The sequence below is a fragment of the Zychaea mexicana genome (assembly GCF_025766255.1).
Source record: "Zychaea mexicana strain RSA 1403 chromosome Unknown BDB00scaffold_3, whole genome shotgun sequence".
Taxonomy (NCBI): domain Eukaryota; kingdom Fungi; phylum Mucoromycota; class Mucoromycetes; order Mucorales; family Lichtheimiaceae; genus Zychaea; species Zychaea mexicana.
Window position 1 is genome coordinate 336,513 of NW_026516666.1, and position 24,802 is coordinate 361,314.

General features: G+C 42.9%; 8 protein-coding genes across 8 annotated transcripts; 3 read left to right on the top strand and 5 right to left on the bottom strand.

Moving 5' to 3' along the window:
• The first annotated feature begins 2,791 nt into the window (after positions 1 to 2,791).
• Positions 2,792 to 4,160, top strand: BDB00DRAFT_797302 (uncharacterized protein). Its single transcript, XM_053121535.1, has one exon. It carries the CDS (start codon positions 2,904 to 2,906, stop codon positions 3,696 to 3,698), a length of 795 nt encoding a protein of 264 aa, XP_052985185.1. The 5' UTR covers positions 2,792 to 2,903; the 3' UTR covers positions 3,699 to 4,160.
• Positions 4,161 to 8,213: 4,053 nt separating this feature from the next.
• BDB00DRAFT_797307 (uncharacterized protein) lies at positions 8,214 to 9,387 on the top strand. The gene is made up of 5 exons (XM_053121536.1): positions 8,214 to 8,244; positions 8,362 to 8,442; positions 8,569 to 8,697; positions 8,861 to 8,965; positions 9,077 to 9,387. Exons 1-5 carry the CDS (start codon positions 8,241 to 8,243, stop codon positions 9,094 to 9,096), a joined length of 339 nt encoding a protein of 112 aa, XP_052985186.1. The 5' UTR covers positions 8,214 to 8,240; the 3' UTR covers positions 9,097 to 9,387.
• Positions 9,388 to 9,581: 194 nt separating this feature from the next.
• Positions 9,582 to 9,920, bottom strand: BDB00DRAFT_783537 (uncharacterized protein; the record flags this gene model as incomplete). Its single annotated transcript, XM_053120387.1, has 1 exon — positions 9,582 to 9,920. The coding sequence occupies one exon, from the start codon at positions 9,918 to 9,920 to the stop codon at positions 9,582 to 9,584; it is 339 nt and encodes a 112-aa protein (XP_052985187.1).
• A 530-nt stretch (positions 9,921 to 10,450) lies between these two features.
• On the bottom strand, positions 10,451 to 11,366 carry BDB00DRAFT_797314 (uncharacterized protein; the record flags this gene model as incomplete). The annotated part of the gene is made up of 1 exon (XM_053121537.1): positions 10,451 to 11,366. A coding segment is annotated over exon 1 (634 nt), but the record flags the coding sequence as incomplete, so codon positions are not given.
• Positions 11,367 to 11,698: 332 nt separating this feature from the next.
• On the bottom strand, positions 11,699 to 12,843 carry BDB00DRAFT_797317 (uncharacterized protein). The gene is made up of 2 exons (XM_053121538.1): positions 12,126 to 12,843; positions 11,699 to 12,046 (listed from the first exon to the last, which is right to left on the bottom strand). The coding sequence occupies exon 1, from the start codon at positions 12,656 to 12,658 to the stop codon at positions 12,134 to 12,136; it is 525 nt and encodes a 174-aa protein (XP_052985189.1). The 5' UTR covers positions 12,659 to 12,843; the 3' UTR covers positions 11,699 to 12,046; positions 12,126 to 12,133.
• BDB00DRAFT_797320 (uncharacterized protein) lies at positions 12,779 to 13,383 on the bottom strand (the record flags this gene model as incomplete). The annotated part of the gene is made up of 2 exons (XM_053121539.1): positions 12,867 to 13,383; positions 12,779 to 12,836 (listed from the first exon to the last, which is right to left on the bottom strand). A coding segment is annotated over exon 1 (409 nt), but the record flags the coding sequence as incomplete, so codon positions are not given.
• A 2,047-nt stretch (positions 13,384 to 15,430) lies between these two features.
• Positions 15,431 to 16,190, top strand: BDB00DRAFT_326191 (uncharacterized protein). The gene is made up of 2 exons (XM_053116953.1): positions 15,431 to 16,105; positions 16,184 to 16,190. Exon 1 carries the CDS (start codon positions 15,441 to 15,443, stop codon positions 16,095 to 16,097), a length of 657 nt encoding a protein of 218 aa, XP_052985191.1. The 5' UTR covers positions 15,431 to 15,440; the 3' UTR covers positions 16,098 to 16,105; positions 16,184 to 16,190.
• A 7,466-nt stretch (positions 16,191 to 23,656) lies between these two features.
• On the bottom strand, positions 23,657 to 24,802 carry BDB00DRAFT_797327 (uncharacterized protein). Its single transcript, XM_053121540.1, has 3 exons — positions 24,592 to 24,802; positions 24,369 to 24,514; positions 23,657 to 24,305 (listed from the first exon to the last, which is right to left on the bottom strand). Exons 1-3 carry the CDS (start codon positions 24,602 to 24,604, stop codon positions 24,123 to 24,125), a joined length of 342 nt encoding a protein of 113 aa, XP_052985192.1. The 5' UTR covers positions 24,605 to 24,802; the 3' UTR covers positions 23,657 to 24,122.

Consider the following 24,802-nt stretch of genomic DNA (forward strand, 5'->3'; position numbering starts at 1 on the left):
TCGCTTGTTATTGATTATAGATACTCACAAACCACGCAAACCAGGTTATTGCCGAGATTTACAGGATCACTCTAATCCTCTTGTTCGCAAGCCGCACATTCAAGTTTATTCTCTCTTTATTGATGTGAACCATGATCCCGCATCATGCGTGTAACTTGAAGGTCGTGTAATGCAATATTTGACGCCTCTTCCGTCTCGGGCATTATACTCTTGCTCCACATTGTATTCGGTACAGTCGTTCCTTGAGTGACACATTGACCTGGTATAGTATGTCTGATTGAGCAAACTTGGCACTTGAATCTGCTACCCAAGCTGCTATCGTACGTATCAGTGATGTGCTATGATATTTCCCTTTACGTGTGCCTTCCGTCAACGCGTATGTTAAAGTCTTGCAGCTGGTTTTGGTGCTATGTAGTATAGATTCAGAAACATGATGACGCTCTGACCTCAGAGAATTATTGCGTTTAGACCCAACCCATTCTCTATGTTCTATGTTCAATGTGCTGTTATCGTTGTCCTTATCATGCTCCAAATGAGTGCTGAAGGGAAGAGAAGGAGAGATAAAAGTGAAGGAGCACAACAATGAAAAGTAACGAAGAAAGAAAGATAAGCGAATACAGTCTATCATATACGCTGACAGTAATCATCAATGGGAATAAGACTTACTGTATTCATGTCGCTTATTACTAAATGATGCCTTTTCATATTCATTCCATGTAAAAGCCTTTAATATTGTCCATTTATTGTTTTCATGTATCCAACAGTAATAAGTTTAATTGCGCTGTTAATTGACATAATGCATAATTATGATATAGTCAATGTTCATGAAAAACAATCACCAACTAGCTACATTTTACGGAGTGTATACATTACAATGACGGTGACTGGAGCACGAGAGACAAGCAAAAGGTGAGGATACAATGTTGTGATCCTTTCCCGGGCCTCCTTGATGCTTTTGGACCACTTTAAAGTTATTACCATAGATCGCCTCAATCATCCAGGTGCTGACTATGATGCAATATATCCAGAACCTGCTCCAGAGGATGCACTCCTCTGGTACTCGTCCTTACAGCATATTCTAAAGTGTCCTTCTTATTCTCAATATCCGTCTCCCTATTCTAACTAATGCCCCAACACCTTCATCATCGACTACAAACGTCCATAGTTTTTTTTTCACATATCTAATAAACTTCTTTTTCTCAAATTACGGGGTATCCCTCATTTTCAATATCCTCCCCCACTGCAAGGAAGCGACCAGTTACGCAAGGTCGCCAAGTCCTCCATAAATAATTAAATCATACATTTGAACTACGATGTCGCGATTGTGGTGCCATTTCTGCGCTTTCTTTTTTTTTGTCAACACCGATAATGTTCTGTATATTGAGATCAGGAGCGGCCTTTTTTTTAGCTTTCCATTAACAACACACAGTACTTGCGCCTCTTCACTCGCGAAGTTTAGCTGTACACACTCGTTAATTGCAATCTTGGCATGTCATACGGTAGACGGTTAATAATAGATTATGATGGAAACATCTCGAAAAGATGTTGCAGAAGACGAGGGATTGTATTTACCGGGCGTTGTTGCGAGCTGTAGCACCAATCTCCCGGGAAATACCAGCGGGTCTTTGTCATCATCAGCGTCGCGAACAAACAACCATTGTATCAATTGGCTCTGGTATGCAATAATTACAATTTACTCTTTTCGTTCATAGTAGTAGATGCATATACAGAGTTTTTACATGACCTATGTCAGTCTACGGGCATTAGATCAGTTGAGATCGCGGTCGATACCATTAGCCGTTTTACCAAGCAAGAGGAACGTACGGCTCGTACGATTGCTCTCCGCAACAAGCAATACCAGTAAATAAACTCATAATAGTATAGCCTTTCCTATTTTATCCATGATATTGATTGTGCTCAACCATTAAGCTACTTTTATTACCCAGAAACCAATCCATGACCGTCCAATTGAAATCATCAAAGAACAATCAACGACGCTGCTGTAAAAGCAGCAATCACAAACAGTGAACGCGACGGATATCAGCACGGATGGCATGTCGCGTACGGTGAAGGCAACATGAAAGGTTGGGTAAGCGTCCCGATAGAAGTAAGTTAAAAGCTAAGCTGTACATGGACCTATCTCTGGCAATATCTACTAACGTATATATCGCGTAGCTTATGCTTTCCGGACCTTTTGTGCCGCTTTGGCTTGGCGTGCTCTTCTTGTCACACTACCTTTAATTATCTAACGTACCTGTCATAATCAAGGCGCCTTGGCAAACGTTGTGTGCAACAAAGTGTGGCTTGACTGTGTTCGCTTGAAGTGCACAACGAGGATTAAATCCATATGTAGCTTTAAACCTGGAAAGTGCATATGTAATAGCCATATGGAGAACTTTATTGCCGTTGTTGTAGTGGTTGTGCTTAAGCATGAACCGGGGAGTGTATTGGAATGAATGCACCAATCTTCCAGTAGAGAGTTCCAGATTGCATTGCTAGATCTAAGCAGTGCTACTGTCAAAGAACAAGAGTCAGGATATAGACGATTGTGGAAGTGCTGCACCACATTTTACATTGGTACGGTCTAAAGGCAGAACAGTGTTTTCCCAGGTTAGGTTCACTGCAGTTGGCGTGTAGTAGAAAAGTATGTGTGTGATGTAATCAACACGGAAAAGCAAAAGAGCGGGATGGTTTCCTTAAAAGTGACGAGGCAGCTGACCCACACAGCAGCTGGCTGACATGCATTAACCATAAAGAACGAAAACTTTCTTTTTTGAAACTCTTTCCTTCTCTCTTTCTTTCTTATTTCTTTCCACACCACATCTCTTTCATCACTGATTATCTACGTATAAGAAACACGCACTTCTTCCATTTGAAAATAAAAAAGAAAACCAGCTGCTGCAATGGACATGAAAAAACAGCCAGCAGAGCTATCATCAGCACCATCACCGCCGCCGGTCTTGCACTATAACCCGCCCTCCAATGATTCGCACACAAAACGATGGGCCTGGGTCGGCCGTTTCATCCTGTCCCTGGCTGCGCTTGCCTTTGTCATGCATTGCACCTCGTCCACTCGCTTGTCCCAGCTGTGGAAATCACACAACAGTCCCAAGGAACACCTGGTTCTACACACCGGCTTCCCAGCCATCGGCACGAACATGAACGGCCAACCGATTCTTCCCAAACAAGGTGCCGCCATTGCGTTTTCTCCAGGCGCCAGTGCTGTCAGTGCCCAGAAAGAAAGCTGGTGGGATCGGTTGTTCCCTTGGCGCCACGTCCATCTCAAGTCGGTCCAACTCGCTGTCCATTCATCATCATCATCATCAACAACAACGTCAGACCTCAAGGCCCGATTGGCAGTATGCACGTCAACCCATGACTCACTGTGGCAAAACATCCCCGATGCATCCCAGTGTGTTGCATCCACTTCATCGTTGTCTGTGTTGGACCCCATGGACGATCCAGGTGTGTTGGAATGGCATCCTTCCGAAGAACAAGAAGATGCCATCGTGCTGCGCAAAAAGAATGTCTACTGGCTCATTGTTCAGACGGAGCAAGACGAGTTCGATTGGGTCTATGCATTGCCGTCGGATGACTCCCTTGGCGACAATCGCGTGGCCTATGAAACACAGAATGGTTGGAAGTTGCAGCAGGACGAGCTTGTTCCAAGTGTAATGATCACCGTGACTGATCATTAATAGGAAGAACGATACCCCGTCACCCCACCTCTTCTCCACCTTTTTGCTTTTCTGACTCGTCGCTTCATCCACTACTGACGGATGGTGCAACTCTAGTATAGCACATACACCATTTTTTTGTACCTTTTTCTCGTGCTCATATATATTATATAAATTGATTTCTTTTTTGACTCGCTTGTATCATCTATATGGCCTGCATATGGAAGACTACGAAGTTTCTGTTTACTATGGCGTGTATAGGCAAACACCGTTTCCCATGCCAGCTGTTAATCTTTGTTTATGCAGGTCGTCATGGCGAAGACGAATTTAGCCCGAGAAGACTTGATCGTTACACAATCCATCAACGCCTCGGAAGTTCAGTTCCGATTTAGCTAGGTTTTGGCATCGTTTTTATTTCGCTTAAACTGACATCTATGAATGTCAAGAATAAAGAACCAACTTTTTTGAAGCAGTAAAGAAAGGAATATGCGAGTAGATCGGAGCCGTTGTGCTCAAATGTATGCTGTACTCTATATTATTATTATGTGTGCATCGGAAGACAACGGATGCTTGTCGTCTAGAATGTAACATACTTGTTTCAACAGCACAGCAGTCTTTTCTGCCTATGTCACAACAGACACAATTAGAAAAAAAGTCATCAACCACTTTATTTAAAGATTGAGCACGATCAGCGTTAGTTATACCTTTCTTCTCCACATACATTTTTTTACACGCGCATGTCAAGAGTACAGTATAGCATCGTATCGACACCGGGGTCCAGGTCTTATCGCCTCGCCCTTTCTACAATCGATGTTCTCGTAAGGCTGTACCTATGCTTACTCAGAACCAAGAGATCCGTCATTCGCCTGTGACAAAATAGGTTGCAAAGCTCCCTCACCAGATCGAGTCATAAACGGCCAAGAGTAAATACATAGATGCCGACTAAAAAGACTGTAATCCACTCTATTGCAAGCTATCAGAAGAGCAAGGCGATCTCTACATGTGCCATCATATTTTGACTATCACAAGCTATTATTTATTTTCTTCTGACGACTGATGCTTTCGAAAATGCAACGTTGTTCACAATTAACGAACGGTTGTCGCTATTACATGAAGCTAGTCTGAGGACATGTTTTTTTTTTTACCAGGGGGATAAGAAATAGTGTCAATGCGAAGTTTCATACTAAGCAAACAGCCTTTCTTTGATTCCGTATTGTAACATTGTTGTTGGCCTCCTCTCATATCCAATGCAAAGAAGAAGCATAAACGTGCGGATTATCTGTCTTTTTTTTATGCTCACATAAACTATCAGCTGCATTGATAATAGCCGAACCACATAGCGAGCACTGCTCAAATATTTTTTGAAACCTTACCAGCCAACCGATCCAACCGTCGAAATATTCCTCTAGATGAAGACACAAAACAAGGAAAACGAGTCATCAAGTATCCTTGTCGCCTACTATAAATCTTTTCTAAGTGCTACGGAATCAAAAGTTAATACACAACGAAGCGTCATCTTCTAGCGTATATCGTACGAAACATAAGGCTTCTCCACCATCTTCAGCAAGTATAAAACCAAGACACTTTACGCATATCGTTTTTGAGCATACGAGACATTATACAAAATCGTTTGAAAGACAAACATTTTAGAAAAATTATTCTTTATGGTGCTATACTTTGATATCAATCGAATTACATTGACAATCTCGCCAACACTAGCGAACGACAGTGGTGAAAAGGGATCTAAATGAAATAGAACAAAGTTACATTTTTGAAGAACAATGAAGAAGATACAGTATTCGAGGCAATGAACATCACCTAAACTCTTTCTTGCCGTGTGACTCTAACATAAATGAGACGCCTCTCCATGATTGAGACAGGAGTTACAGCTTTCGTTAACCGTTATTTTTCTCTATCGTACAATCCCGGAATTACATGAAAGAATCAACGCTATCACATACTAGCCTGGCCCAGCAGCCGAGATTCGCTCCTCCGTACACGAACCCTGTGTGTTTAAATAATCACATGGAGAAAACATCAACAATGGCCTAGCTATTACATGATTTATCCAAGCTTATCACCTACCCTCTGTAATGGGAAGGTAAATCTGATTTACTCTATTGTTCCTTACTACTCCTACCCCTCGCCAGCTTTGCCACCGGCAGATCCTTAATAACTTCATATAATCTATTGTAGAGATAGAAGATGACTGGTCTTGAAGGAAAGACTCATGAACCCAGTAAAAGAAGGGTTGATTATCTAATAGTCCTTATGATTCTATCCACTTTTAAATGAACACACGGCGTGCTGTTTACAACCAAAATGTATACAGCCAAAGGCATCTATATGTGCATGAAGTATTTCCAGAGTATTTCTTTCACCACGACAAACAATTCATATACTCGTATGGGTACTGCAGTGGAAAAAATGATTCATTTCAAGGTATCCTCCACTATATAGAAATTTCCCATCTTGTGCAGACCGTAGAAAGAAGTATTTTAATTTAGACAGAAGGGACAGAGTTGATAAGGTCTTTACTTGTACTTGTCAAGGACGTGCTTTTGTCATCTTCGCACCTCCGGTCTTGAGACCCTCCGTTTTGCTTCGTGTCAAACGTATGGGACTTTTGGCTCATCGGCTCAATGGATTAAGGTTTCGATGGGTTATTATCAAAGAAAAACAAAATTTGTGGAGATCTTTTAAGCAAAACGAACTCAATACCGAGCCCTTTGTTATGATAATACTCGCATGTTTATATGTATAATTGTTCGAGAAAATGTACATTGTAGTGTATATAGAGCAAAAGTAAATAGATACATGTATAGTAAAAAAAACAGTTTCCGTATATTTTCTTAGTTCTTCCTTGATCCGCTGATGTATATAGACCAGCAAGCACCTGCTAATGCCATTGCAGTCCCAAAAATGTTCTACAATCATCATTTGAGTCACACATACCAAAGAGTGTTCATTTTCACGCCACCACCGAGAATGGCTTTTTTGAATAACTAATAAGAAGACTGGAAACTTACCATTTTCGATAGCGGATTGCCAAGGATCGCCGCTGCAAGAACGGTCTGCAGGCATACTTTGACTCCTGCCGCCGATGTTTGCATAATGGGCGATGACAGTTTTATCAGAACGACTGTGAGTAATTGCAATCCAAGGCCAATTGATCCGGTAAGTACCTAAAAATGTTCCGGTTTATTAAGTCCTTTATTCCTTTAATGTTGTTGTTTCTCCAACCATCTACATCTACCACCATGACAACAGAAAGATCAAACTAACCATTTGGAACCAAAACCCTAATTCGTCTATAAAAGCCGGTACCGGACCAGGCCAAGTATGCCAGTTATAAATGCTAAATGGGATCATGACTAGAAAACCCCATCCAGAATTATGCCGTAATAGTGTCCTACAAACGATACACTTCCTTTTTTAATACGTTGGATGGATAAAAAAACGAGAGAACATAGCAATATGCGTTACCATGGATCCATTGTCGATGTCAGGCATTTTTTAGCAAGAACACCATAGAGGGCCAAAAAGAAAGAGTTGGCAATACCCAGCCATGTACCGCGCCAAGACGTTATACCGAACCCTTCCGCAGAAAAACAAGATAGCCAGAACCCAACATAATACAAAACACAAGCAGCTACGGTTCCAATCGCTGGCGTCGTTTGCGGAATCAACAAGATATGAGTCAAAACGAGACTAAAAGGGAGTGCGAGTGCTGTAAAAACGTGGTAGGCGTTGATGGGGACATGAGTAAGAAACAGCGGATTCACCACAAGCCATCCTATATAAGCGGCAGTTGCGGGAACCAGTAGTTTCACTGTCGCTGCTTTTGCTGTTGTTGTTGGTGTAGTAGATGTTTGTGGCACTGATGACAGTGCAAATGAAGAAAGTGATGCAAGAGGTGTTTTTGTGATTAGCCAAGCAATGGCAAGTTGAATGCAGTTGACGACATGGGGAAAAGGAAATTTGTATTCGGTCCGTGTATATAGAAACGACACGAGAAAACTGGCGAATAATGAAGCGGCAACGTAGGCAACGAGGTAGTCGAGACGCGTGGAAGAAGAAGAAGAAGACGACGACGACGACGACGACGACGACGACGGAAGGGGTCGTTTCGCTGTTGTGGCAGGGAACGGCAGCATCTGCCCGGGAAAGGCGGCTCTCTGTCTCTCTGGGTTTTTGATTTTGGGGTTGTAGGTGATGTGCCTGTGAAACGCAAAAAAAGAAAAACTCCTGCAGAATGGAGTTTCACTATTACTGTGCTGCTGCTGATGATGATGGCATCTACGTAATACACACACACAAACCCCAAGGAGGTGTGAAGTGAGTGCATATATGCTTCTCTGGTGTTCTCCGGACCCACCAGCTAACTATGTGCTGCTGCTGCTGCTGCTGCTGCTGCTGTGTACACATACAAGCATACAGAGAGCATACACAGACGCATGATGGTTATACAATGCACGTGTCCTGGTCATAAAGCACTCTCCAGTCCTGTCTAGTCTTTTTTCGCCTTTTCTTTTTCCGTATCTTTACACTTTTATTTCCTCGATGGGTAAGATATCATGATACTTCTTTTCCAAAACGAAAAAGTTTTATTTCTTATATACACTGTACTCATGCGCTTCTCGCCCACTTCCGGGTTGACTGGTATATGTATGATCTATGTCAGCTGCTACTGAAAACAAACTCGACAGCTTCTTGTCCCACCGTCCTGAAGCCCAGGAACTCGTCGAGAGAGGCATCATGAAGGGTATGTATACGTAATAGTAGTGTAGCTGTTGTTGCTGGCGTACAACGAGCAAATATGATGTAAGCAGTAGCATCGACGTATGAAATGAACGGTGTACCTTATTCCACTGTTACTATCCTCTAATAGATCCCAAGGTTGCACCTGCCCTTCAACAACATATGGAGGAGCTTAACAAGGCCAAAATCCAAGACTCGCTTCGCCACAAAATCGACCATCGTCCCACACGCGAAGAGCTTGTTGATCAGAAAATCCTTGGTAAGATCACATCATCGTTACTGGCTCATAATAACGGGGGGTGGGGCGTGGCCGTTTGCTATTGTTAAAGAGAGAGAGAGAGAGAAAAAGCCGGGCTGTGTATAATATGGGTGACGACTGCACTTGGGCTGTTATTTACAACTCAAAAATGCATAAATAACAGAGCCTACGATGGGACCTGCGTTTCAAAAGATGCAGGATACTTTGGAGAACAAGATCGGTGACAGACCTGAGCCAGAGAAGCTTGTTGAAAAGGGCATCTTGTCAGGTAAAGTCCATGCGCATTCACACGACTGTGTGTGCCCATTGCGTAAAGAGAGAAAAAAAGCGTGATGGCGTGGATGGGGTTGATATTAATTCGTTGGATTTTATTTGCCAGACGTCCCCAATAAGGAATAGGCTGGAAATGAAAGGCTCAACACTCCCCCCCCCTCGCACATATCACACGCACCACACCCTCCCCTTCTTTGGCTGGCGGTCTGGAAGAGGTCTTTTGTTTTCCTTTTTGATCTCGAATAAAAACAATCTGCTATATCCCTCGCCCTCTCACTTACTTCTTCTCTCTAAACTCTATAATCAAGATTATTCAATATGTAATGTGTGCTGCCCCATATACTGATGTGTGTGATTTCAACTTGAAAGGGGTGAGGGAAAGGTCGACGATGACACCACCACCACCACTACTACTACTACTACTACTGCTCCTGCACAACTACAATCGCCTCGATGTTCAGCATATATAAGAGCATTTCTCGTCTACAACGCCATAACAATAAGGAATTGTGTACAGAAATTAAAAGTGTATATCATTTGTGGACCACTGTTATTAGAGGGCAGTGTACTAGGTTCTTTAATCCTTCTTGCACTCCTTGCTAGCTGTTTGTTTACGAAATAATACATTGCATATGCTTGACTTGAGCTCCTTCTGCACCCGGTTCTCTTGGTCGGGTCCATCGTGGTTTGCCTTGAACGTATTTTGGTGGTGGAGGTTTTGGAGCTTCTGGTGGCGGGCCAGCATCGGCTCCCGGAGGAGCAGTCTGTGGTGGTGGACCGCTTGCTGGAGTAGGAGAACCCGCTTGAATAAGTCCTGGAACCATCGCCATACCCGCAGGCTGTGCTCCGTTGGGGGCCCCTGCTGGTCCAGCAGCGCCAGCAGGAGCTTCAGGTATTGCTGATGCTGACATTGGTGGATAGAAAATAAAATTGTTCATATAAGGATTCATGATGGTAAGCAATAAATGTTGTATGGAAGAAGGTGTAGCCGTAGCAGCAACAAGTAGCAGAAATCGCGATAGTAGTATAGAAAGAAGAAACGAAAAAAAATAGCCTTTCAGAATTCGTACACAACAACAACAATTGCTCCATTTTTATAATGCTCACGGCCACCCATTCGTAGTAACAACACGTACCTAGTAGTAGCAGTGGTAGCAGTAGTGGTACATAGCACCAAAGGGAGCTTGGCGAATGACTAACCGTTCCGAAACTTATCGCACCCCCTCCTTTTTTTCCTTCTTGTTCGTTTTTTCGCACAGACCCACAGAGACATCGTACATGTCTAGATTGATTAGGAGTCCTGCCTCCCCCCCCATCTTCTCATTCTCTCTCATCTCATGTTTATTTAGTACGTCTAAACAACATCCAAGCCCATATAACAAATAACAGCACATCATTTGTCAAATCTTGTTGCTTACCAGCTGACTCTACTCTGTACATGATCATGACATACCGCCTCTGAGTGACTAGCTACTGCGGTTCTAACTTTTCATGTGTTGTGGGCCACTGTGCTGTAGAGTATAAAGTGCACATAAAAGAAAAGCACCAATGACAATTGGGTTATGGTAATAGTACACGAACAATAGGCTTATGACGATCTTTATTTGAAAAAAAAAACAACACGAATCGTTATGATCATGCAAGATATATCACATTATAGTGCACCGATCGCCTTCTATCTGACGCGGATTATACATGGTAGCATCTACCGTCCGATGCTTGTGCTTGGAGAATGGTGAATTTTGAGGGCTGGCAACATTGGGACTAGCTCCTGGCTGTGGTTGCTCTGATGGCGTTTGTTGTTGCTGTTGTGGTGGACAATAATATAAATAACCGCCAGCTGGGATTTGGGGTAAGCTGAACGGTGGTGGAGGTGGGGGTGCTTCTTGTTGCTGTTGTGATGATAAAGGTGGCGCGGGCGTAGTTGGTGCGCTGTTTGGATAACCACCGGGCATGTTACTACCATGATGATGATTGTTGTTCGCAGCAGAAACTTCGTAGCTCGGTGGTGGCGCTGGCGTTGACCGCGAGTTTGGCGGTGGTACAGAAGACGGTCGTCGTTGGTTTCGATACTGTTTCGCCTCGCGGGGACTCCAGAAACTAGGGGTCTTTGGTATCAGGGACTTTTTGGCCAATGCCGCAAACGATTTTTTCTTTTTCAGTTTTGGGTTTCTCTGCTGAGCAAGCGCGCCAGATTGATCTGCCGTAAATGCCGTGATAGACGAATAAGCATCGTCATTGTCGTCATAATAGTGGTGCTCATATCGTTGCTGTTGCTGGTGTGGCATGACAACGGATGCATTGGATGATGGGTGTTCTTGTTGATATTGATGTTGTAGTCCGCTCAAAAGGGCTGCTGTTGGTGGCGCATAGTACGACTGTTGTTGCTGCTGCTGCTGCAATAAAGGAGAAGGCGGTACACCATTGTTGCCGATATTGTGATACGATTGCATGGCAGCTGCAGGTGCTGGCTGTTGTTGTTGCTGTTGTTGCCAGTATGATGTGAGCAACTGTTGTCGCAGCATATCAACTTTCTGTTGTTCATTCATTGTGTTATCTGTTACAATGAAAAAGAGAGAAATCGGAGAGGAGACGAGCAGCTTTATATATAGGAGGAATACTTCCCCGGTAAACTGTTATCGGTTTTGTAAAGGCTTCTATCCAAAAACGGAGTGCTTGTAAACAACACCTATGTTTTTGGGCGATCTTTTTGCCAAGACCATTTGCCCAGCTTTTGAATTTCTCGCATGTTTAGGCTTATTTTTGCCCAGAACTGAGCCGGTGCATATTACTTTTTTATTTTTTTTTCGTGTATGCTTGAAGAGTATCACTACTATTGAGGAGAGCTGCATGTAGTTCGGATTAGGAAAGCGCGTGTTTTGACGGTGTAATTCTGTCGTTGTCGCAATAAGCCCCACCAGCTCTAGACCTTTTCCTTTCAAGATACTTGACTGTTTTCAGCGTGCTATGTCGAAGATGGGGGGGGGGTAACTTGTTGGAATATATTTGATTACATCTAGCACTAGCAAAGAAGAAGAGGGATGGTTTCTGTATGCACCGACATGGTAAGTAGTAGCTAAAAGACAATACACATGAAAACACTTGTTTCTTCTCGTTTGCACTCTCATAAACTGAAAGACAAGTAAATTGATTACCAGTAGGATCATATGCCTAAATCCTTTTCAACCATTTTCAAGTAATCCAACGCGTTTGGCCAGCTTTGTTTCCGAGCAGGAGGGTGAGGAGGCGTGGGAGAAGACTCGTGGATCTTATTGCGTGGGCGTTTTATACCCCTCGACGGCGCAGTAGTGAAGCTGGTTTCAACAGCGTCATCAACTGGTTTTGGTGCTTGACGAACAAAGCTCAAGTCCCCAAAGTATGATCCACAGACACGAGTGCGTTGTTGTAAACATAGTAAGGGCTGTCCAACAAACTTGAACAGTGCGCTATTTGGCTTAATGTTGCATGCAGGATTACGCTGCTTGGCAGCCAAGTATTGCACGGGTTGTCGCTCGTTGCCAACTTTTTTACCGTATATACGAGACCATGTAATTAACAAAGGAGTGGGGTTGTCGTCGGCAACATACAGAGGCTTGTGCTTTCGTATGGGTGTAGATATTGCCATCTGTGGCCTCAATGAGGGTGGTGGGGATACTGCATAAAGCACCTCGTATTGATATCGTTTCATAAACTGGATAGCGACATCGGTCACATCAGTATATGATAAATCAACAGCTTGAAGCGTTGTGATTTTGACCAAGTGCTTCAGGCACCTATCCGATAAAGTGTTTGCAGAAAGCCCAAGTATTTGAAGATGATCTAATCCATGAAGTTTAATGTTGTTGTTGCTGTCTGTTGCTGATGATGTTGATGATGATGATGATGTTGACGACGACGACGACGCCAAGTCTGTCATGCGCGCCAGATGTGATACACCCACGTCTGTGATTTCGGTACGCGTCAAATCAAGCACTCGCAAGTTGACACATGGTTTGAGTAAGATTATAGCACTGTCATTGATACCGCTAACGCATGACAAGTTGAGATGAGTGATGAATCGAGGTATCAACTGCGTGGCTTCTCGCAGCGAAAGCATGTCGCGTCCGACTAAGCTGACGGCGCCAAGATGTTCAGGAAAACGGGCGCCATGAGCAGCACCAATCCTTTCATAAATGACTGACGACTTGTTGCGCGATTCTTTTTCACCGATTGCACGAACAATGTCCAGTACAAACGGATCAAGTGGAATGTTGCTCCAGTCAGTAATGTACTCGGCGTGATCAGCAACTGTTTCTAAGCAGATTGTATAAAGTGTCTGCATAAAAGAAACAACTGGGGCAGGAGAGAAAGAGAAAGAACACGGTGGGGGGGGGGTGGGGAGTACAAAGTTTGTTTTTGAGAGAACGCAGGTACGCAGTATGACAATTCTGTGCAGGGGAGGGCGGGGGGGAAAAAGACAGATGGATGTAACGGTGTCACAGCTTTGCTTGGAAGAGAAAAAGAGAGAGAAGAGGTGGGGGCTTCGAGCAGTTTTTTTTTTTCGAGCAGTGACTCCCAGAAAAAATGATCGGAGCACCAGCGTCGTGCAAAAGTAAAAATTGGTTAAGGCGTAAAAGAGGAAATCATCTAACCATCTCCGCTCTTCAACAACACCGTCCTACCATATCATCGTTCTGGTATTTCAAAGACTTCCACGGTGTGTAAATCCGCAGTGTCATAAACGCGCTTCTTGTAGTAGTAGTAGTAGTAGTAGTAGCAGCAGATAATGTCGAGTTCTTGAGAAAAGAAATGAGTGTTTGTTCGGTGAGCAAAGATAAAGCGATCACGCCCGTCCTTTATAGTAACTTTATCTATGATGACGTGTGTGCGTCCTCTAGCTATATATATTCATAGAGCTCCATGAGAGGACCCAAGATTGATATTGTTTATGTGTTCTATTAAACAGTTAGGAGACACACATCACACACAAGTTGTAACAATGGAAACTACTAGTTCTTGGCTCATGTTTTCCATTCTTTCTCGCGCGCAAGTTATCAATATCACACGGATACGCCAAAGATGCGCACGTGCGGTTCACTGACTATAATCATACAACGCCGGTAACCTTTCTTGGACTAGAATACTATTACTGTCCGTCCACTTACCCAAAGTGTCAAAAACGGATTGAAGACGGTACACACAGCACGTCACTTTGTCAGCATCGTTGCAGCAAGTTCTTGATATAGGCGCCATTCATACGCCGCGCCTTTAAACTAGGATTGGTAAGCGGATGAGGGTTATCTTTTTATGAAAAGTCACCCATCATCAGTTTGGATACACTCTGCCACGATTCGTAAAATACGTCACATTGTCTACACTGCTGCGTTTTGAAAGTATTTCTGCCACTGTTCCTGCGTTTTTGTTGTAACCCATGTTTATGATAGTTCGCAGACTGTGAGTACGTGTCTCGCTCCATATAATGCTTCTGATTGCAAGTATACATTATCATGCGTAGCGCGTAAGTTGCGTTATTTGCTAGATGATGATGTTTATCAATGGCCCGATTAGTATCGTTCAGAGAAGAGCGAGATATGACTAGTGTAGCGATTGTACATGTTATTTTGAAATGTAGAAGATTTTCAATATACCCATTCTTTTAAGTATTTCAAAAACAGGCAAAAAAAGCCTGATCGTCTTTGTACTTGATGATAGTCAATTGCTTTTGCTTGGTTTGATGTAGGCGAAATGACGCGTTGCAATCCAAGCCGGCTGCTGTTGCCGTTGACCGTAAATTCTTCCGTGTATGCATATTGCTGTCCGGTGCTCTTTTGGCGCCAACTGTCAGAGACGCGTAAGCATGCCGCTTCTTGTTTATGGGTAGCAGCAGGATCACATTGTATACACATGTAGTTGGAAGTCTACCCACACTCTGGACAAGAAGCAAGTGAACTACATGCAACGCCTGTTCTTTAAAACATAAAAAGCTCACTCATAAAAACTTGTCTAGAAGATATTAGAAGTTTAAACAGTCGTCGATCTTATTCTTAAGCCTTTACTATTAAAAACAAGCATAAATCATGAGTCATATTTTTAAAGATACGGCCTTGTACTCTTGGCTAGTCTATATGTCGAGAGTATCTTATCATTATGTTACTGCAGGTCCAACCTCCGTTTGCATGAACGGAGCTTTCATTGGACAAAAGATATCATCGCCGCGCAAAAAGAAAAAAAGGCTCCATTTCGCCTTGTAATGTGAAGAACTCAATGAGCTGCTAAATATGTACCGGTGACTAGCTTACTTCACGTATACAGCATAGACAAGGGAGCTCAGTGTCGCAAAATAGCTCTTACAGAGAACACATTAGGGAGGGTGAGGTAATGGTAATGCGCAAGAAAGAAAGGGTTGAAGCTCCGTCTGCCCAAACAGCGGGGCAATAAATTTCGAGATTGACGCGTGCCTCTTTTTTTTTCTTCTTTAGCTCGCTACCATAATGTTCCCGCCCACAAAGCTACAACTCATTCACAAGGAACCGCAACAGCAGCAACCCCAACCGCAAAGCATGACTGACAGAGTCTTTAAAAAGCCTGTCAGCCGCTTCAATCGAGCTCGACATGGAGCATTAACGGCATCATTGCAGCCACCTCCTACATCACTCGCACCCGCAATTACCCCACCACCTGCAGTTCCATCAGCACCTGCAGCTCCCGCAAAGCGTGAGGAGCCCTCGGCTTCCCCAACGCCAATCAACACCGTGCTTGGAAAGTTGATGGCAAAGAAAAAAGAACAGGAAAGTGAGCGTAAGCAGTTGCGCATTGAGAAAATACAACAGGTGCAGCAACAACGGTTGCATGTCTCGCCACCGCCAATCTCTCCTTCCCCTCCCACACCAACACCACCACCGCAGCAACAGCCTTATTTCGACGAAGATGTTGAAATGGAGGATGTTCTGCCAGCAGTACCGCCGCAGCAACAACAGAGGGAGGAACATAATGTTCCAAACTTGCTTGATTTCAACGAAGATGTTGAAATGGAAGACGTTGAGGAGCAGTCGGTGGATACGGAGTGGAAGACCAGTGAAGGAGATGAGATGGAGTGGGAACCCACCCCGCCCCTCAAGGTACTTTACTGGCCGGTTTATTCGTGGTAAAAAAAAAAGTAAGTACTTGACCTTGTTTCATCAGTCTTAGTTAGATTGACGAGTACCTGTTATAAACTAATTGTTGACTCTTTTAGGCTCTTTTCCTCTTTTCTTTTTTTATTGCAGTGCCGTACGACGAGAAAACACCAGAAAACCCGAAAAAAAAAGTAAAAAAGCATTACAAAACCTCTGAAAAAAAAGCAAAAAAGCATCACAAAAAACCTCTGAAAAAAAAACCACAAAAGCAAAAACACAAAAACATTTTAAAACATAAAAAATACTGGTAAGCTTATCTCTCACACTTAATTTATTGGCTGTGGCGCGTAATAGCGTGTATCATGGTTACTGACTGCGTTTCGTTGACTTTGACAGGTCATTCCCCTTTTGTCCTTTTTACCGTCACTCTGCCTCCGCCATGATCAAAACTTCCTCCGTTTCCGCCCTATTTATTTGACAAAGCGCCTTCGTGCGCTTTAACTGGACTCCATGCCCAGAATAAGGTACGTACATCCGACACACTCCGTTGTTACCTGGTATGATTACACGAGATGAATAGCTAATCATTTATTCATTAGACGAGAAGCGTCTTCAAGTGGCAAAGACAAGTTTTGAAGTTTTGATGGTGTGAGGTATATATTTTTTAAATTTCAATATACCAGAACATCGCTTCATAATGGTTTCCTCACCCTTCACTCTTTGTACTCTATATAGGAGCAGCGGTGGCCGACCAGTGTGCGGCGCAGTACGGGCGTCTCAGTAGTTGATTCTCTAAGACACATGGCAAGTGTTCCGGTGATGAGCATTGGCATTGGCGTTTGTGCTGTATGCATCTCAGCGTGTCTGTGCGGTAAGTGCATGGCAGTGGAGATATTGACGGTGTCATTTGGGAACTGTGTCGTGCAGGGAGAGTTGAGGGGTGTGAGAACAATGCGGCTTGGATCTGAGGCGGGTGGGGCAGTGGAAAGGAATGTGATCTGGTGTGGTTATCTGCGCTTTGGGATGCAACATCATCTGTTTTTGTAGGTAGTCCAAGAACAGAAGAACAGCAGAGATATACAAGGCAGTCCTTTGGCGACAATGATGGTATGTACAGACTGATTTGTTTAGTTGGTAACTATAGAAAAACGTGTGGATCTGTACTATTATCGGTATTACATTCAGAAATCACTAACGATAGATGTTCTGGAAGCATCCCTTGTAGCGGCTCTTCTTTCTTCGCAGCTGAAGCTCGGGAAAAAAAAGTCGTTATAAGGGATGAGTGTTCTGGCTAGGATGTTCAAGCCATTCTAGCCATGTGTAGATTTTTCCCGATTCCCGGTCTTGGACTACCTACAAAAACAGATGATGTTGCATCCCAAAGCCCAGATAACCACACCAGATCACATTGCCTTCCACTGCCCCAACCCCCTCAGATCCAAGCCGCATTGTTCTCACACCCCTCAACTCTCCCTGCACGACACAGTTCCCAAATGACACCGTCAATATCTCCACTGCCATGCACTTACCGCACAGTTCAAAGACACGCTGAGATGCATACAGCACAAACGTCAATGCCAATGCTCACCACCGCAACACTTGCCATGTGCCTTAGAGGTCATCTGCTGGGGCGCCTATGATGGCCTTGCAGGCCATGGGTGGGTGTATGGTGGCCCACAAGCCCAGTGTAGCACGCGTGTGCTATTCTGGTGAAGGCAGCGAGTTTATATTCTTCGGGTCGGTGGTCTCATGGTGCCACTCTCTGAGAACACAACCAAGGATCGCGTCGCTGATTGAGGTCGAGCATTTAGCAAAAGAAATACCATACCATACAATTGCGATACTTGAATGAGCAGCGGACATGAATCAAGGAAATCTCTTAAACATCATTCATATTATGCATCACATTATCACATACATTCTACAAACAATATCACCGGTAAGTTACTTTCTGCATTGTTCAAACGCCACTTTAAGTTTCGATTGACTGATCATCTAACGCTATGTTTGTATCGATCTTGTAGGGGAAAACAACAAACAAACAAAAAACAGAAAAGGATGGAGCTGCCGACGCATATACAGTGCGGCTTTACGATCCAATAGGATGGAATCACCGACAGATTTACAGTGTGATTTTCCAATCCATGATATTACCCTCCCAAACACCGCATAGTGAGATGCAGCATATACAAAAGGTACGTATGGATTGCGAATACAGAGTCTGCTGAAAATGTTGGATGGAAGCGACTAACATACCATCTTTTTTTTTCTGCAAACGTTCATAGTCATAAATACTACAACATGAATACCTTTGGTCATGTCCGCCTGCTCCGCGATGCATTACATTTCATTTTTAATAATAAAGCATTGCATAACAAAAATTCTGTTTTCTCTTATTTCACTTACATTTTTACTTTTGGTTGTACCTGAGATACAGTATTTGAAATATAAAGTGCTAGTATTGAGTTAAAACCTATGTGTGTATGGTATGCGCCACGCTGGCTAAAGTGATAATGCACCAATGCGTTGCTTGATATAACTTATTGACTGTAAATAGCAGCAGCAAGTCGGTTTTAGAGCCTTCGGAATCAGAAGGCACAGCAATAGTATGCCCCATCATTTATTTTACCAATGGATGCGCATACGTATATACTCTTCCAGGTCTCAAGCTATGCTTTCCAATCTTTATCTATAATCGCACTCCAAAACTGCTCTGTTTGTGTGAGGAGTAATAGTGGATATCATCTGTTGTTGATGTTGAGACATGATGGTGGTGATAATCAGAGACTGTATGTCAAAGCTATCGATATTGCTCTTCTTGTTCTTTTGTTCTTGCGCTGTCTCAAGACTTCCTGTATACTTGACTGGTCTATTTCTGGTGGAGGAGACTCACACAATGCGCGTTGCAAGGGATACCAACAAACAGCGAGACATGCTGAGAACAATAGACATATGTACACGACCATCACGGTCAGCATGGACGTTGAAAATGCAACTAGGATATGTAATTTATACGAATCGAGCTCACACGGTTTTGTTTGCATTAAGAAGTGAAGGCTACCCATGCAACAGAAAGGTGTATATTACTTTACACGTCCAACGGTACCCTCACAATGGTTAGCAAGTTATTGTCCAAGCAATGATAGCCCTGCAAAAACAAATGGAGAGAGAAAATAGCTTAAAAGAAATAAAGAGCTACACAGGAGCAGTGCGGGAGACGTAAGAAGAGGCGATACCCAAGGCAACCAAAATCTCAAAGGCTACCAACGAGAAACTAGAAACACTGGATGTTGCGAAGGCGGAAGCCATTTGGACCTTAAAAACCGGCAACAGTAGCATCAATCTCTAAAACAAGCTTGCAACGAATTAGAAGATTCACAAGATGCGTAAACAACACAGCAGCGGATGCAGCAATTGTAGTAGTGGTGCTGCAATTCTTTTCTAACATCAGATACAATTTAAGCGACTGAATACGGGTCGATGGTTCTCCATGCATGTTGCCCAGTGAGCTGAGGAGCTGCTCCACCATTTCCATATTTTAAAGGAACTCGAGACGCCCGGCATAAGATATCGTAGAAACTTGAATTTCTGATGAGGCAGTTTAATCCGAATGACAATGTCTGAAGCTTCAACACTGCTCCAGATACAATATGTCAATTCCAAGAAACACATCATTAATTTGGATGGCTGAGATACTATGCAGCACTATTGTATTTGGAAGGTGAGATCGTCGGAGGCGGTGACGATGATGAATCTTCCACTGCTGGTAGACCGCTATTGTTGCTGTTCTTAATTCAGTGTACTCAATTGCGAGTCTTTTTGTTGTCATCTTTTTAAGCTGGACAAGAAAGTATAGTGTTTAGCCGTAAAACATGTATTGAGGCAGTGACCTGCCGTCTAGGAGTAGGTCCCGTACATGGTTGCGATAGAGAAGTCCAGCCACTTTCTGGGAAATGATAGCTAGCTTTAAGCTATACACGTGTAAGATTATTGTTACTGGCAGTAGTACCAGTAGCAGCTATGGTTGACGCTGTCGTTTTTTCACTATATATAACTGATTGTCATTATCTTATAGTATCGCTTTTCACTATTGCCCGTCATCTGTCTAGCTCCATTTGAATCTTGCTGTCTAGTAGTCTTGTAAGCATTATATTTTCATCTCAAGTTGTAATATTAATATGGTGGTAAGTAGAATATGAGAGATACTGTATCCTAGATCGCATGGAGTCATATAGTATCCATATAGTATGTAGTATGTAGTATAGTGCTGTATTAGAGTATCATTTGTGTCCTTGAAAAATATGCGCACATTGATGACCCACCTTCTGGCGTTTGTGTCAACCTGTCCGTGCCGCTTCTTCGTGGCAAGAAAAACGGCGCCCCACTCATCCCTCCTTTATTCTTTGATTGATTCAACCAAGAATTGCCACCGCTTCTGCGCCCTGCGCTTTGAATAAATGCATCCATTCATATATATCTCCACATACTGCTGCCATCAATTCATTTCGTGTGAAGAATCCGAGCTTAATTGTTCAGATAAAATAGAAAAAATCCAATTGGTAACTTTCTAAAAATAACCAGGTTGTAGGTTGTGAATTGATTGCATTATAAATATTTTTATACTGAGTTGCTATAGCAGGAGTGTCAGCGCTTGTAGTCTATGTGATTATCCGAGTTAAGATATCCATGTCGCCGCAGTAATTGACAAATTAACTGAGGTAAATTTCCGCATCAATCATGACAAAGCCGTATATGCACAACGTTGTGTCTACTTACTTGGCCACTGTGTATCCACCGAAGGTGTATCACTGGATAAACGCAAAGTATGCAACATCCAAAATATCCCTACACCTACAACTGGCAAAGCTATAGCTGCCTTCTGTGGTACTATCAATTACATGCGCTCTTACCTACCAAAAGTCTCTGAAGTTATGGCACCTTTAGACCGACTTCGCAATGCCAAATCTTTAAAAGGTTTATGGACACAAACAGAACAACACAGTTTTGACACGTTAAAGAAAATGCTACTTGAAGCTCCCATCCTGTGCTTTCCCGATTTATCACACCCTTTTCAGGTTGCAACTGACGCTTCAAATACCGGAATCGCTGCAGCACTTTTCCAAGTCATAGATGGTGAAACACGTCATATTGCTTTCATGGCTAGAGCACTCTCCAAGTCAGAAAGATCTTATAGCACTACACGACGTGAGCTCAGAGCTATTATGTTTGCACTTGACAAATTCCACAAATATTTATATGGCAAACCGTTTAAATTATACATGGATCACAAAGCATTGACCTTCCTCCATACACAAAAAATAGCCAACGCTATGATGATCAGTTGGTTTGACACCATCCTACAATACGACTTTGAAATTATTCACCTACCAGGATTAGAAAACATCCTTCCTGATCAATTATCTCGCCTTTTTCACATCGATGAAAAAGAGCTGGAAGGGGGTAGTGCTACGCAAATTCATACAAATAATAACACTGTACAAAACAAGACTCTCACAGTAAACACACAAACAAGTAATAACACTGACAACATAGATGATGACATCTATTTTGAACCACCCGAACATGAAAGACCGGAATTACTCAAAAAAGCATATGCATTTGGTCACTTTGGCGCTGAAGCTATCACAAAAGCACTACACAATGATGGTTTGAAATGGAACAATATGTACAAAGAAGCCGCACACATTGTAAAAAGCTGCCCTGAATGCCAGCGATTCAACATCACCAAGAAAGGTTATAACCCTTTGAGACCTCTTCATGCATTCTATCTGGGTGATCATTGGACAATTGATCTTGCAAGCGGCTTCGGCACAAGCCATCGCGGAAACAATTATCTCTTAGTCATGGTAGACGTATGCACACGTTTTTGTGTTTTACACGCACTTCCTGATAAAACATCAGACACTGTCGTTCAAGCAGTCATCGACACATTTTGCTTAGTGGGCTTTTGGCGTTATCTCAGCAGTGATAATGGTACTGAATTCAAGAACCAACTAATGACTCGTCTTCGAGAAGCCTCTGGATTCGACCAAAGACTTTCTACGCCTTTTCACCCAAGAGCTCAGGGATTGGCTGAAAGATTTGTGCAAACAACTGTTAACATCATCCGCAAGTATACAAAAGGAGCAGTTAGAGACTGGGACTTATATGTCAAACCAGCACAAGTAGTCCTTAACAACAAAGTTGCCAATAGACATGGTTCTACACCATTTGCTCTTATGTTCAATAGAACAATGAACGGTTTCAGGGACTATAGCAAAGAACAGATCCCGCGGCCACTCACAGAAGATGAGCTGCAAAACCGCATTGAACAAATGACAAACATTGTCTTTCCTGCAATTTCGGAAAGAGCAAAGGCACTGGATGATATTAAAAAAGGCAAATACAATGCCAAGTTCAGAATCACCGATTATCCCATCGGAAGCACGGTCATGGTCATTGATGAATTACGCAGTAAGAAGATGGATCCAAGATATGAAGGACCATATACTGTAGTACGCAAAACCAAAGGTGGTTCTTATGTCCTTAGAGATGAACAGGGTCTATTAACTTCTCGTAACTACGCACCCTCACAAATGAAACTCCTATCACAGGATGAATTAATTGACACAGAAGAAGCATTTGAAGAAAGCGGTAAATATTACACCGTACAGTCAATTGTAGACCACAAAGAGCTTGCACCAGGCAAATATCAATACCGGGTTAGATGGAAAGATTATACACCTGATGACGATTCCTGGGAACCAGCAGAAGCATTTAATAGTCCACAACCAATCATGAAATATTGGGAACGTGTTGGTATCACACCACCGAAGCAAAGCAAAATACAAACTGCATTACCTGTGACGCACATCCCACAGCAATCACAACGTAAAGCAAAAGGAACTATTTCCAAACGTCAAGAGGGTTCCACACCTACACCATCTACTAGACGCAGTAAGCGTTTACGCACACGTTGCTAAGCACATTCTTCACAGAATAATGTTTAACCTGGAAGGGGGTGATGTGGTGAACCACATTAATACACTGCTTAAGATATCAACAATAAGATATTCGGTTAAACATTATAGCACACACGTATGAACACTACGGCATTTCGGCTAAACACTATTGAATAAAATCTCTCACTCAGATGATCCACCTTACGTGAACAGGACAATGAACCTATCAACAGGTACCTCGGCCATTACATCAGCTAACGCCGGTTTCAAAGATGTGCCCGATTAACATAGCAACTTCAATAGAAGTTCTGATACGTCCTTGATCCATCCTCTATCACATAGTTTATCCATTAGTCGGATGAATTGATATCGCCGTCTTAATAGCTAGAATATAAAAGAGCTTCATATTTTGTTGGAATAAAACATCATCTCAAAGATGCTTAATCTTGTCCCTTATTATCTTTATTAAAGCTCTATCATCACAAAGTGACATATTTGGAATGTAAACGTTAAAGAAAGACTACCCACGGAGTGGGTGATATAGCAAAGATCAGATACAGAAGTTAAATAAGAAATGGGCAGGACCGAAAAGCCTCACTGCCTCGACGGTGCTGTGTCTACTTCCACAGCCTTGCATCGCTCAACTACTGATCCTTCTATTCGATACCTACGCTGAACATTGTATTCGATGGCGTAATTAATACGAGCAAAAGCAGAGAGAAACGGACAGAGAGATAAAAGTACTCGGTAACACTCCTAGTTACATATCATTCCAGCAACAGCAGGAGCCGCATGAGTTCATCCATTTCATCATCCAAAATTAATGAAATGCAAGGCGTATCTGAAGCGGCTACTGAATATGATACACTTGTGGGATCGGCACATAGACAAAGATGTATTTAGAGAAGGATGGGATCATTCAAGTGAGAAGTACAAGTATAGGGTAAAAGATGGACAGAAAATGTGAAAAGTTTTTGGTACAGCGTCAAAGATGGAAATATAATGCAGTGAAAAGAGCATGTTAAAGATGGGCGGAAATGTGGATGCGTTTTTGTCAGAAAAGGTTTGGAGTGATTGTGGGTAGGTGAATGCGTGCTTATTTTTCTTGCGTATGTGAACACTCAGAGTCGTCGGCCTTTCTTTTTTGTGGGGTTATTTTGACAGGTCCGTTCAATGCTGATGGGATGATGACTGTGCTTGGTTCTGTTACGCTCGATACGAAATCTGACCTGTTTTTCTTTGGCTTGGCAACTACATCCATGGTCGATTTTACGATTCCCTGTTGTTTTCGCGTGAGCGGAAGTTGTGAATGCACTGCAGAGGAAATGAATAACGATGTTACCTTAATCTTAAGCACAGCTTCTAAATACGGGATGTAGGTTTCATAAAAGTCGATCAATGTTTCTGGAATTTGCTGTTGTTTGATTTCCCGGATACGGCACACGTATCCATCTGGAACGTCCATCACATATGTTTTCATACGCAGATCTGGTAGAAAATACGAGTGGTCTTTAGTCAAACAAGAGCGAAACGGATTGGTTGTCCCAGTGGAACTGAAGACTTACGTGTATGGACCATGCCTACCACTCGCAACGAACGGACACTCTCTTCATCGTGCTCGACCTTGAGGGTCCTTTGATAAGTAGAAGTCGCAAATGATTGCTAACCTTCATCAACTCCTGCCGTGGGGCTTGAGACAAGTCCACAGCAAGCGTTGATGAAAGCTAGCATCCACTCACTCGAATACCTACTGTGGGGCATGAGTTCATGATGCAC